The following is a 14,439-nucleotide window of genomic DNA, read 5'->3' as shown; positions in this document are numbered from 1 at the left end:
CCCCATAATTCAATTTGCGACGATTGTACATCCGCTAAGAAAATTCAGTGAAAACTTAAAAACAACATCAATGGAGAAGTCAGCATACAAGTGTAAGTAAAAACGAATGCAAATAAGTTCGAAATTTTGCTACTACGTAAAAAGTAAATATGTTTTTGTTTGGTTAGCTTTTGGAAATTGTAGAAATAAAACATTTTACTTCTTTCAGAAGTTCCAGCTAGGCAGCTAATGTTATTTATCTAATTAATTTGCTAGCTATCATACATTAGGCGTATATTAATATTTATATATTTGATATAAGTAGACATAATACTCATAATTGACTGTAGTGGATATAAAGCACCACAAGCTACCGGGGGCTGAAACACAATCATGATGAACGAGTGACCAATTTCCCGGCCAAGGGTGGTCCATTTAAAAATCATTCCTTCCTCCCACACCCCTCGCCCTGCAAAGGTATACTCGTCAGACGTCATGATACATCATCAGATGTGCCCACTTCATTTGAGGGCTGAGGGGATAGGGTGCGTCTTTTAAGAGTTTGGACCGCAGCCCATGTCCACCAAGTTCCTGTTTATTACTAACCCTTTATGAGTGTATTGATCTCCCAATAGATCAATCTGTGGAACTCTTCAACTCTATCTGTTTTCTCATTTAGTCAGCCAATAATTGGTCAATGAATCTCTCTTTCTCCCCCTTCCTCCTTCCTCACTCTGTCCTTCTGTCTTCTCTCCTTCTTCCCTTCCTCACTACCACCCAATGTCTCTCTCCTTCTTCCCTTCCTCACTACCACCCAATGTCTCTCTCCTTCTTCCCTTCCTCACTACCACCCAATGTCTCTCTCCTTCTTCCCTTCCTCACTACCACCCAATGTCTCTCCCCTTCTTCCCTTCCTCACTACCACCCAATGTCTCTCTCCTTCTTCCCTTCCTCACTACCTCCCAATGTCTCTCTCCTTCTTCCCTTCCTCACTACCACCCAATGTCTCTCCCCTTCTTCCCTTCCTCACTACCACCCAATGTCTCTCTCCTTCTTCCCTTCCTCACTACCACCCAATGTCTCTCCCCTTCTTCCCTTCCTCACTACCACCCAATGTCTCTCTCCTTCTTCCCTTCCTCACTACCACCCAATGTCTCTCTCCTTCTTCCCTTCCTCACTACCACCCAATGTCTCTCCCCTTCTTCCCTTCCTCACTACCACCCAATGTCTCTCTCCTTCTTCCCTTCCTCACTACCACCCAATGTCTCTCCCCTTCTTCCCTTCCACACTACCACCCAATGTCTCTCTCCTTCTTCCCTTCCTCACTACCACCCAATGTCTCTCCCCTTCTTCCCTTCCTCACTACCACCCAATGTCTCTCCCCTTCTTCCCTTCCTCACTACCTCCCAATGTCTCTCTCCTTCTTCCCTTCCTCACTACCACCCAATGTCTCTCCCCTTCTTCCCTTCCTCACTACCACCCAATGTCTCTCTCCTTCTTCCCTTCCTCACTACCACCCAATGTCTCTCCCCTTCTTCCCTTCCTCACTACCACCCAATGTCTCTCTCCTTCTTCCCTTCCTCACTACCACCCAATGTCTCTCTCCTTCTTCCCTTCCTCACTACCACCCAATGTCTCTCCCCTTCTTCCCTTCCACACTACCACCCAATGCCTCTCTCCTTCTCTTTCTCTCTCCCGCTGCTCCCCTTCTCCTCTCCCCCTCTCCTCTCCAGGTATCGTGTCGTTGATCTCCCTGGTGGTCCTTTCATATGACCGCTACAGTACCCTGACTGTGTACAACAAGCGTGGTCCCGACTACCGCAAGCCCCTGCTGGCCGTGGGGGGCTCCTGGCTGTACTCCCTGATCTGGACAGTGCCCCCCCTGCTAGGCTGGAGTAGCTACGACCTGGAGGGGGCCGGCACCAGCTGCTCCGTATCCTGGACCCTGAGGACGGCTCAGTCCCACGCCTACATCATCTGTCTGTTCGTCTTCTGCCTGGGCCTGCCCATCGCCATCATGGTCTACTGCTACTGTCGGCTACTGTGGGCAGTCAAACAGGTGGGAGGGGAACACAGATACTGTTGACTGATGGGAGGGAGAGAGACAGAGACAGATGCGGAGAGAGTAAAGTATTGACATTGAGAGATGTACAATGTACTAAAAGAGAGACTGAGAGAAAATAAAATAATGTGTGTTTGTAGATAAATAAATAAAAATAAAATTTTATTGGTCACATACACATGGTTAGCAGATTATTGCGAGTGTAGCGAAATGCTGAGTTGTGAAAGAGTGAGTAATGCGTGTGTGTGTGTGTGTGTGTGTGTGTGTGTTAGAGAGCCCTCCAAATTGATTTTAATCTGGCTCACTATTGAGATCAATTTCAGCACTATACTCACAACTAAACTAAACCCTTATTGTGTTTTAATCAAAATTGGTGTGATCCATGCGCCTGACCATTCAATTTATTCTGGGGGTCAATTAACTCCAAGATCACCCTGCTAGAACACCTAGTGAGTCTGGAGAAGGAGATCACCCTGCTAGAACACCTAGTGAGTCTGGAGAAGGAGGTCGTGGGAATTAGGGCTGGGAATTGCCAGGAACCTCATGATACGATATTATCATAATACTAGGTGCTGATCCGATTATGTATTGCGATTCTCCCGATTTATATATGTATTGTGATTCTCCCGATTTATATATGTATTGCGATTCTCCCGATTTATATACAGTGCCTTGCGAAAGTATTCGGCCCCCTTGAACTTTGCGACCTTTTGCCACATTTCAGGCTTCAAACATAAAGATATAAAACTGTATTTTTTTGTGAAGAATCAACAACAAGTGGGACACAATCATGAAGTGGAACGACATTTATTGGATATTTCAAACTTTTTTAACAAATCAAAAACTGAAAAATTGGGCGTGCAAAATTATTCAGCCCCCTTAAATTAATACTTTGTAGCGCCACCTTTTGCTGCGATTACAGCTGTAAGTCGCTTGGGGTATGTCTCTATCAGTTTTGCACATCGAGAGACTGAAATGTTTTCCCATTCCTCCTTGCAAAACAGCTCGAGCTCAGTGAGATTGGATGGAGAGCATTTGTGAACAGCAGTTTTCAGTTCTTTCCACAGATTCTCGATTGGATTCAGGTCTGGACTTTGACTTGGCCATTCTAACACCTGGATATGTTTATTTTTGAACCATTCCATTGTAGATTTTGCTTTATGTTTTGGATCATTGTCTTGTTGGAAGACAAATCTCCGTCCCAGTCTCAGGTCTTTTGCAGACTCCATCAGGTATTCTTCCAGAATGGTCCCGTATTTGGCTCCATCCATCTTCCCATCAATTTTAACCATCTTCCCTGTCCCTGCTGAAGAAAAGCAGGCCCAAACCATGATGCTGCCACCACCATGTTTGACAGTGGGGATGGTGTTTTCAGGGTGATGAGCTGTGTTGCTTTTACGCCAAACATAACGTTTTGCATTGTTGCCAAAAAGTTCAATTTTGGTTTCATCTGACCGGAGCACCTTCTTCCACATGTTTGGTGTGTCTCCCAGGTGGCTTGTGGCAAACTTTAAACAACACTTTTTATGGATATCTTTAATAAATGGCTTTCTTCTTGCCACTCTTCCATAAAGGCCAGATTTGTGCAATATACGACTGATTGTTGTCCTATGGACAGAGTCTCCCACCTCAGCTGTAGATCTCTGCAGTTCATCCAGAGTGATCATGGGCCTCTTGGCTGCATCTCTGATCAGTCTTCTCCTTGTATGAGTTGAAAGTTTAGAGGGACGGCCAGGTCTTGGTAGATTTGCAGTGGTCTGATACTCCTTCCATTTCAATATTATCGCTTGCACAGTGCTCCTTGGGATGTTTAAAGCTTGGGAAATCTTTTTGTATCCAAATCCGGCTTTAAACTTCTTCACAACAGTATCTCGGACCTGCCTGGTGTGTTCCTTGTTCTTCATGATGCTCTCTGCGCTTTTAACGGACCTCTGAGACTATCACAGTGCAGGTGCATTTATACGGAGACTTGATTACACACAGGTGGATTGTATTTATCATCATTAGTCATTTAGGTCAACATTGGATCATTCAGAGATCCTCACTGAACTTCTGGAGAGAGTTTGCTGCACTGAAAGTAAAGGGGCTGAATAATTTTGCACTCCCAATTGTTCAGTTTTTAAATTGTTAAAAAAAGTTAGAAATATCCAATAAATGTCGTTCCACTTCTTAATTGTGTCCCACTTGTTGTTGATTCTTCACAAAAAAATACAGTTTTATATCTTTATGTTTGAAGCCTGAAATGTGGCAAAAGGTCGCAGAGTTCAAGGGGGCCGAATACTTTCGCAAGGCACTGTATGTATTGCGATTCTCCCGATTTATATATGTATTGCGATTCTCCCGATTTATATATGTATTGCGATTCTTACGATTCTATATGTATTGAGATTCGATACTGTGATTTTATTGCAATTTTATGTTACCAGAACATTATTCATTATATGTCTTCTGTAGAGAGACAAGAGAAAGCAGGAGAAAATGAGTTTTGATCAGTAATGGAAATAAAGTGGTGAAAACTTGTTGCTCGCCATTTAAAAAGATTTGTCACATTTGCAGCCAACTAGCGCTAACTAACGCGACCCATAGCTGCAGGAAGTAGTTTGGGGGTGCTGTATATTTTATGGATTTTTATTGTATTTTCAAGGGGGGTGCTGAAAAAATATGTTTGCCCTCTCTACAGAGCTATATTGGGCTGCTAATACAGCACCATTAAAGGCCCAGTGCACTATTTTTTTGTGAATTTTAGTATTACATTTTTTAAATATTTTATTTTATTAATACATCATTTTTTTTATTCAGATTTTTTCAAGGTTACTGCAGCAACCTCAGAACCCCTACTTTCCGCAGCAGTGAGAGAAAAAATAGAAATAAATGTTTTATACAAATCAATACTTGGAGTCAAACTATCGATATAATATCATTCAAAATAATATTGCGATATGTAACTGTATCGATTTCCCCTCATCACTAATTTCAACCTTGTTATTTTATACTCCATTATCCTCCAACATCCCATTTCTGGGGGATTAATGCTGCCTAAACAAGTGTTAAAGTAGAGCAGCTGCGGTGTGTTAATATTGCCCCAGCCTCAGCCATTGTCTGTCGTTGACGTGTGAGTGTTTGGGTTTGGATTAAGGGACCTTTCTCAGTGGAGGTTTGTACTGAAGAAGACTGTTAAGCTGAAACGTCTGTGTATGCGATCCTGATGTCAACCCATCACACTTTAATGCCCTCAGATAGAGCCAGGGCCAGGAATGAGTGAATGAGGGGGTTAGCTGAGTGCTGTCTGGATTACCCAATACCAATCTGTTTTTAGTGGGACTCAGAGTCCCGGACTCACAAACAGCAGCTTTCACAAAGCTCTAAATGCGTCTTGCTCACGCAATTACTGCACTGTGGGTCTCAATGGACAAATGAATTTGAGTCCACAGCATTACTCAACAGCATCCCTATGGGGCGCCAGGGTCATGGTCACCGCATGGTGTGAAGAACTGAGCAGTCGATGGCGATACAGCTGTTCTGGTATTAGAGCTGTGTTTACATTGCCCCTGGCCACTCATCCTGAATTTACTTTCGCTGCTTTATCGATCGTTCCATACATAAATCTGAACCTGCCATCCTATAAATATTTTGAGCTGACGTCCAAATTACGTGTTTCATGATTTCTGTAGGCCAGCTCTGGCCCAACCCATCGGTTTCTGGCCTAATGGAGGTTATTGGGACAGTAGCCTATTACGCCCATGTATGTGACCAATACAATTTGATTTAAATTGTTAGATAACAAAAGTATGCTGTGACAATGAAAGTATAAAACTATTGACTATAAAAGTCCATTTATACAGCTTGAGTCATGACGGGAGGTCCAAGGCAGGCTGGATGAATTTGATTCAGGGAGGTACCAGGGAATCTGGTCATAAATAGCCACTTTATGTTGGTGTTTCCTTTATTTTGGCTGTTGTGTGATAATTAAATCTGAACGCCAATAGGCATTAGCTCAATACATGAACACACTGGGTTTGAACGCCAGGATCGTCAGTCACAAGGGGTCTGTTTATGTGCATGTTCTCACTCAGTTGAACAGTGAACAGGATGGAGAGAGTGGGGCAGTGCTTTAATCCTCTAAAATGGAAAAAGGAGAATATAATCTCTCTCTGATGTCCCTTTCGTTATTTGGGCTGACAGGGAGACTGGGGAGATGGATGGAGAGTTAGGCATACCATTGCTGAAATGGGAGGTTAGCGGCACAGAACGGATGGACTGATTATCACTGTCTCTCTGTGTGTTAGGAGAGAAGCCCTCAGGCAGAACAATGAGCATTCTGCAGGGACAGAGCACAACCAGAGAGAGGGAGAGTAGGAGGGAGGGGAGCTGTCAGCGTGAGATAGTTAAAGAGATATTAGCTCTGAACAGATTGTGTGTTTATCCCCCGGGGACTCTGTCGTGTCTAAAGGGAAATCTATTAAACTCTAACCTCTATCACCACCAAGCTGTTTCAGCACACACACACACACACACACACACACCCTCTTCCCTCCCTATCATCATACTATTTCCTCCCAAATATTTACACATTTATCAAATGTATTAGAGTCCAGAGCCTTACATTAGGTGTGTGTGTGTGTGTGGTGTCCAGAGGATTGACAATAACAAATACAGAAAACAGCAAACAAATGTCTATTTGGACAAAATACTATTTTAGTCTCTCCCTGGGGTGAAAACACATTATCTCCTCCTCTTCTCTGCTGTTCTTTCTCCTTCTCCCCTCTCCTTTTCCCCTTCTCCCTCCTCCTCTCTCTCCTCTCCTTCTCTACCCTCCTCTTCTCCACTCCTCTCCTCTTCCCCCTCCTCTATCCTCTTCCCCCTCCTCTCTCCTCTTCCCCCTTCTCTCTCCTCTTCCCCCTTCTCTCTCCTCTCCTCCTTCTCCTCTCCACCCTCCTTTCTCCTCTTCCCCTTCCTCTCTCCTCTTCCCCCTCCTCTCTCCTCTTCTCCACTCCTCTCTCCTCTTCCCCCTCCTCTCTCCTCTTCCCCACTCCTCTCTCCTCTTCCCCCTCCTCTTCTCCACTCCTCTCTCCTCTTCCCCCTTCTCTCTCCTCTCCTCTCCTCCTTCTCCTCTCCCCCCTCCTCTTCCTCTCCCCTCCTCTTCTCCTCTCTCCCCTTTTCCTTTTATCTCCCTCTCTCCCCTCCTCCTCTCCCCACTCATTCTCTCCTCACTCACACTGTCCTTTCATCTCTCCTGTCTCTAGGTGGGTAAGATCCGTAAGACTGCGGCACGGCAGAGAGAGCACCACATCCTGTTTATGGTGCTGACCACAGTGGTGTGTTATATACTGTGCTGGATGCCCTATGGCGTGGTGGCCATGATGGCCACATTCGGCCGGCCCGGCATCATCACCCCCGTGGCCGCCGTGGTACCCTCCCTCCTGGCCAAGAGTAGCACCGTCATCAACCCCATCATCTACATCCTCATGAACAAACAGGTGAGGCAGCAGGGGAGTTTTGTGGAGGGGGGGTGTAGTGTGTATTGGATGGTGCTTGGTAATGTGTGTGTGTGTGTGTGTTTTGTCGGTAATCTAAGGCCGAGATTCAATCCGATCTCGCATAGTTGAGAATGTGTCTTTTAAAGGCAAGGTTCCTGAATGCATTTACGTTAAACACTGAGACTCCGGCTCAAATGGAAATGACCTCCAAATGGCGCGTTGTGACAGCACTCCAAGGGTGGAATCCTGGTCTTTATCTCTCCAGACTAATCCTTTGTACATGTAAAATGTCTTTATTTACATGGTAAAAATAACAATGAATTAACAACAATTTAATTTTATACCAACAGTCAACTTAAATACCTTTGTGTAAAAAACCTGTAATGACAAATCAAAAGGAACGTTTTGGTCATAACATTTTTTATCCCAAGGCTGAAAATGAAATGTGCTTTTCAATAACACTTTGGTCATGATGAATCCCACACTCTCTCTCTCCCTCTCCTCTCAGCCTTTGCTCAAAGCCCTCTTGGAAATCTCAGAGGACAACTTACAAGTTGTCCAACTTAAAAACCGTGAAATGTTTCCATTTTAAAGGCAGTGTTGTGGCGCTGTGAATCTCCACCCTACAGAAAAGGATGCGAGTGAGAGAGATATCAAAAAACATACTGGAGGAGGAATCAAGTTAAGCAGTGACCTCCAAAACAAACTCTTTCTCTTTGTTGTCTGGCATGCCAGTCCATACAGAGATGTCTGGCATGCCAGTAAATACAGAGGTGTCTGGCATGCCAGTCCATACAGAGATGTCTGGCATGCCGGTCCATACAGAGGTGTCTGGCATGCCAGTCCATACAGAGGTGTCTGGCATGCCAGTCCATACAGAGATGTCTGGCATGCCGGTCCATACAGAGGTGTCTGGCATGCCAGTCCATACAGAGGTGTCTGGCATGCCAGTCCATACAGAGATGTCTGGCATGCCAGTCCATACAGAGGTGTCTGGCATGCCAGTCCATACAGAGGTGTCTGGCATGCCAGTCCATACAGAGGTGTCTGGCATGCCAGTCCATACAGAGATGTCTGGCATGCCAGTCCATACAGAGATGTCTGGCATGCCAGTCCATACAGAGGTGTCTGGCATGCCAGTCCATACAGAGGTGTCTGGCATGCCAGTCCATACAGAGGTGTCTGGCATGCCAGTCCATACAGAGGTGTCTGGCATGCCAGTCCATACAGAGGTGTCTGGCATGCCAGTCCATACAGAGATGTCTGGCATGCCAGTCCATACAGAGATGTCTGGCATGCCAGTCCATACAGAGATGTCTGGCATGTCAGTCCATACAGAGATGTCTGGCATGTCAGTCCATACAGAGACAGTCTTTATCCCCTTAAACACCTGCTAGAAGACAAACATAGCCCCCTTCCACCCAACCACCTACCTGCATCAGCAAGTAAACGTTAAATAAATAAATAATTGGGAACAGTATCAAGATTCCACTACCGTTGCCAAAGGCATTGCATTTGATCAAGGAGTGCTTCTACAGAACACATGAAGATGCTAATAATAGCTGCTCTCGTTTCCAGCATGGTATTTCCTTACGCACACAATATACACAGCGCCAGTAGAAATATTGGACATTTTTCCAGCATGGTCTTTTTTGTTTTTTTACTTGGAGCTCTAAAGACTAAGTTACAGTCAATTACAGAACAGTAAAGTACAGTATACATGGACAATTTAAACCTCATAGCCCTGCTCCGGTTAGACTTGCATGCTCTGTCCATTGGAATATAAACAAAGTTATTACAAATTAATTTCATATTTTTTTTGCACCATCACTGTGTCACAATCACAAGCGTAACAGTTACAATTAGTTAGGGTTGCAATGCTATTGGTAATTTACCAAACTTACTGGATCTTTAGTCCTTTTGGTAATTAACAGAAAATATGGCAATCATAACTTTGGTAGTTTATACCATGTAAAAATGTATTCATATATAGCATTCATTTATTATATCTGTGTCCATATCATCCATGAGGTTCTCGTAGATAGACCAGATGGTTCAAGAGAAAATATCCCAATTCATGAAAAAAAGCATCTAAGCAACAAGGGAATTATCTTCAATTAACTGCAACTCTTCCATTTATTGCCTTTTTACACAACTGCCACCAGTTTGACACCAAAACATGAACAAATACGTGTAAAAAACTAAAAAAGGAAACTTCATGCTAAAAGCCTCATTAAAACACCAGTGGTATTCACCAAGTTGATGGTTTATAATTAAGATAATGTTTTACAGCTGTCATCATTTTGAAAAATATCTTATTTCATTATTTTAGATATTTTACATGTGATAAGGCCACACAGAGGGCCAGAGATAATTACAGACACCCATGATTTTCTGAAGTACCCAAATGGGCCACTAGATATCTTGTGAAAGAGTACATAAAATCTTTTTAAGATACCAAATTCTGGTATTTTACAGAGATTCCAGTAATGCACCCTCCCCTTGTAACCCTAGTTACAGTTGATGATTTGTAAACATCAATAATAAACAACGCATGGAGATGAATCAGAGATGATACTTCTGATATAGTGTGTGTAAGAGACTCTTCCAGACAGCTTGACAACTGCCTTGTTTCCCTCAGTCAGATCTCTCAGTGAGAGGTTGGCCCTAGGCGATCATACGACACAGCGGTGTGTCTGGCTCCTCAAAGCCAATGTTTTCTTTCCATCCGGTGTGATATTTTGCTTGACCTGGAGTGCCGGTGTAACCGTTATTCGGAACCACGCATGCGTGCTGAGTAACCTTGCCTGAGACCTGAACTTGCGTTAGCTCCCCGAACTACTGCAAAGGCTTTATTTATTTTATTTAACCTTTATTTCTACAGGGAGTTCCATTGAATATACAAAGGACTCTATCCAAGGGAGCCCTGCATGAACACAATTTATAAAAAATGTACAACATTCAATGTAATAAGAACATACAATACTACAAGAAATTAAAAAAATTGCAAAGAGCCATCAGAGTTCCCTCATACCGACACATCACATATTTAAAACAGCTAACTCTAAATGGTATTCCTGTTCGGTCTCTCTTCTATCACCTGAATACAACAACAGTTGCCTCGGTTTATCGCAAGCAGCGTTTGTTTGCCATGTGTAGGACTGAATAAACTCCTTTATGCAACCCTGGTTAGGCATGGTTCCTGGAGCAAGGGCATAGCAACACGATACAGAATAACACACGCTAACACACATCTCTTATTTGCATTCTGTCACTGACTGCCAATATCAACCCCTTCCATGTTTTCCCTGGCCAGGGAATGGTCACTAGCTGGCCGCTACGGAGAGAACTACAGTGACAAATAGGATAGATGGACAAGTACATGATCTGTTTGTTTTCATTGGGTCAGCTGGGGATAAAGGTGAGGCTTAGTAGTTGTAAGCGGATTTGTGATTGGAAACAACTAAGCCTCCATTGTCCATTCCAGCATGGCCAGATATTGATCCTACAGAACAAACTATTAGACTAGGTCTCTGAGAAATCCCCCATCTCCTTTCCTTTCCTTTCCTTTCACACACACACACACACACACACACACACACACACACACACACACACACACACACACACACACACACACACACACACACACACACACACACACACACACACACACACACACACACACACACAAGCTAGCTGAAATGTACTGTAGGCAAGTCTGGCACAGAGTCAGGGTAAATAACAAAGCCATTAAAACACAAAGTGAGTCTGGAGATATTACTGCTTGAAATCCCTGCCACGATAAGAAATGTCCTCCGGCAGCGCACCAGGGCAGGCTGCTGCAAGCTCAGGCAAAATAGTCATTTCAGACCAATATTGGAGTATTGAGTCAAAATGACAACGGTAAAGACATAATGAACGATAGTCTCAAGGTAGAACTAGACTACGCTCTGCTGTATGCCTGGGAGGCAGTCGAGCTACTAAACCCTGCAGACTGAAACCCTCATTCTCTTGACTCCATCAAATGGCACACAGTCTGGGTCGTGCTCGTAGAGAGAAATGCCCTAAGGAGAGGTTTGATTACATTCAAAGTGACAGGTCAATCAGCGCAGTAGCTACAGCTGCTTTTAAAGAGACGTCAGATTGCCTTTTGGCATGGGGTGGACACTGGACAGTATGGGAATTTGACTAGAGATCTCTCCTACTCGCCACTAACAGAACACAGGGCGGTTTGAGTTATGGGCGGATTAGCAGGCTTCTTTAAATCTCAGCTATTAAACAATGAAATAAGCAACAAAAAGTTCAACAATGACACTGCAGTTAAATGGATGGCATATGTGAATAATCAGTCTGAGGGTGTTTTGAAAGGCAACCCAGTGTTCTTTTGGCCACTAGGCACAGGGTTATAGCTATTCTGAGAAGGTTTTGTGAGTCCTTTCTCTTACCACCAAGCTCCTTTCCACTAGCCTCTCATCATTTGGTGTACTGGATTAAACTTAAGAATGGGCAACCAATGTTTTTTCCAGGGTTTGGTACCCAACTACCCACCAGACATGCCTTTGAAGTGGCAGCCTTGAAGTGGCAGCCTGTCATTAGCCAGTCTTAAAGTGCTAAGTGGGGAGTATGACAATCTTTTTATTGGCAACAGGTCCGGTGCAGTCAAGCTTGGGGATTGGACAGGAGAGTAACATAAAGCGCAGTAGCAGCAAACACTCAAAATCATTGACAACAACAAATAAGAATAGAAAATAACATTTAAGGAATGTCAAATACAGCAACATGTGACAGTTGTAGATCAAAAACAATGTACCTCCATCTTGGTTAGATAATACTTAGAAGGCGAAGAGGGTTTGGTGTAGTTCCAGTGTGCCTGTATGTACAGTGTACAGGTGTGTGTTGTGTATGTATTGTTTTAAGGTACATTTCCAATACAACTTCAGGTGTGTCACATGTTGTCGGGAGTGTGGCTGATGGACGCAGAGTTTGTACCTTTTCAAAAGTGTGTGTTCGATATGGACGTGTGTGAGACATTCAGTGCGGACCACTGCTCATTTTCTTAAACATTAATTTACCACCCCATGAGAGCCATAACCCACCATTAAAAAAACTGTGGACTGTCCTTTTAAGAAAGAAGAGCAACCAGAGCTCTGGAGAAACAACGCTTCACAACAGCAAAAAACATCCAAATATATCAAAACCGTTTCTCTATCTAAAAACACTTTTCTATTGCTACCCTAGACAGCTCTGCTCTCTTCCGGCTCAGCAATGGCAGAGATAGAGGTGGTCATATTGGGCATGTCTTGGGCTTGTTAACCCTCTGAGGGTTGAAAAGTAGCTGATTGAATGTAATCTGATTACAACAACTGGTAACTGTAATCAGTTACGTTACCAGCAAAAATACTATCATCAGATTACAGATACTTTTGAAAAACTAGCTCATTACTTTTTGGATTACTTTTTAATTTAGAAAGGATGTTTGCGAAAAAATACATTATGACACCTTTCTGTTTTCTCAGTGACATTCAATTAAGCATTGAAAAAAAGGGGCAAGGTTAAGTTTGTTCCACCTGAGCGAGTCTGACCACAAGTCAGAGACCACTATGATGACACACCAAATGATGACCACCAATCAAAGACCACTATGATGACACACCAAATGCATTTGATGATCTTTTTGTCTTTTTCTACGTAATCCAAAAGTAACTGAGCGTCATCAGATTACGTTACGGAGTTTGGTTAATCCAAAAATTACATTACCGATTACAATTTTGGACAGGTAACTAGTAACTGTAGTTGATTACATTGAGAAAGTAACCTACCCAACCCTGCCTCTGAGGAAGGCAAGGTTTTGACCGATGTGGGTTCTGTTGATAAATCCTGATTTATGTAGTTAGACTAGAGCTGCAGCCTTCAATTTGATCCCATCCCACACAGAGGGGCTATGGCTTAGGTCCTCCACTGTTCTACATGGTTCTACATGGTTGCCTCAGGATTCCCCCTAAGGTCAGAGTCCAGAGGGTTCTTATTGAACCGTTTTCCCTTAGACGCGTGGAGTCATGGTGGTTCCATGTGTGGCTTCCTAGTTCAGAGTTCACAGTTGACGGTGTTGAAGCCGGGGAGGGTGACACGGCCCTTCCTCTTCAGGTCTCTCACAGGGCCTGTGTTGATGCGCTGCACCAGACTCTTCTCATAGAGCAGCGGGTGGTACGCCCCCAGGGTGCATGCAGCGTCGTAGTAGCGCTCGTGGTAGTGGCACAGGTCTGTCTGCCGCAGCGAGGGGATGTACTCGTACACATGGACCTCTTCGCACAACGCCATCATCAGGAGGATGCCTGTAATTACAATGGCAGGGCAGAGCATGAGGGGTTAGATATTCTAGCATTTTTGATCGACTGAAAGTCATCTGTTCTTTAGACGAATCGATTGGTAGGAATTTTAAAACGTGTATTTTTACATGCATAGACATTAAGAAAATTAAGAAAAATAACTATATATGTATTGAGCTTGTTTGATGCTTTAAGCGCACTGTTAGATGAAATAAGACAAATGACTCCAGAGGGAGCCAAAGATCAAGATAAGCAGAAGAAAAAAACCTAACCAGACTCTCCTCCTCCTGCTCCTATTGGCTTTCACAGATTCTGCCTTCACTCTCCTGAAGTTGTTGGTTATAGGCTGCATGAGGAGTCACCAACCTTTCTCACCTGGAATGCCAATTTATCTTACCATTTCTACCTTCCTGCGTGCCAGTTGTGGCACATTTTCATGGAACAGTTTCATTTAATTTATAATAATGTCTTCGTATCTCAAATTCATTGTCATGAAAATGAATGAAAATGATACAAACCTAAAAAGTAACGTATTGCCATTGCCAACTATGTATAAATAGCCAATAAAGCCAACAAATAAAAACATTGCAGA

The 14,439-nt window shown here is 43.6% G+C and overlaps 2 protein-coding genes across 2 annotated transcripts in view; one reads left to right on the top strand and one right to left on the bottom strand.

Moving 5' to 3' along the window:
- The window catches only part of tmtops2b (teleost multiple tissue opsin 2b), a 59,759-nt gene that overhangs the window by 41,137 nt on the left and 4,183 nt on the right, over positions 1 to 14,439 (top strand). Inside the window, exons 2-3 of the mRNA XM_064944049.1 lie at positions 1,713 to 2,038; positions 7,285 to 7,518. Of these exons, the coding sequence (XP_064800121.1) occupies positions 1,713 to 2,038; positions 7,285 to 7,518 (560 nt within the window). The remainder of the gene's footprint in view (positions 1 to 1,712; positions 2,039 to 7,284; positions 7,519 to 14,439) is intronic.
- LOC135519014 (beta-galactoside alpha-2,6-sialyltransferase 2-like) overlaps positions 9,501 to 14,439 on the bottom strand; it is a 79,478-nt gene continuing 74,539 nt past the window's right edge. The window contains 1 exon segment of the mRNA XM_064944048.1: positions 9,501 to 13,853. Within this exon segment, the coding sequence (XP_064800120.1) occupies positions 13,606 to 13,853 (248 nt within the window). The 3' untranslated portion in view covers positions 9,501 to 13,605.

Source organism: Oncorhynchus masou, chromosome 29 (genome assembly GCF_036934945.1).
Source record: "Oncorhynchus masou masou isolate Uvic2021 chromosome 29, UVic_Omas_1.1, whole genome shotgun sequence".
NCBI classification, from domain to species: Eukaryota; Metazoa; Chordata; class Actinopteri; order Salmoniformes; family Salmonidae; genus Oncorhynchus; species Oncorhynchus masou.
This window is presented reverse-complemented; position numbering and strand designations above follow the sequence as displayed.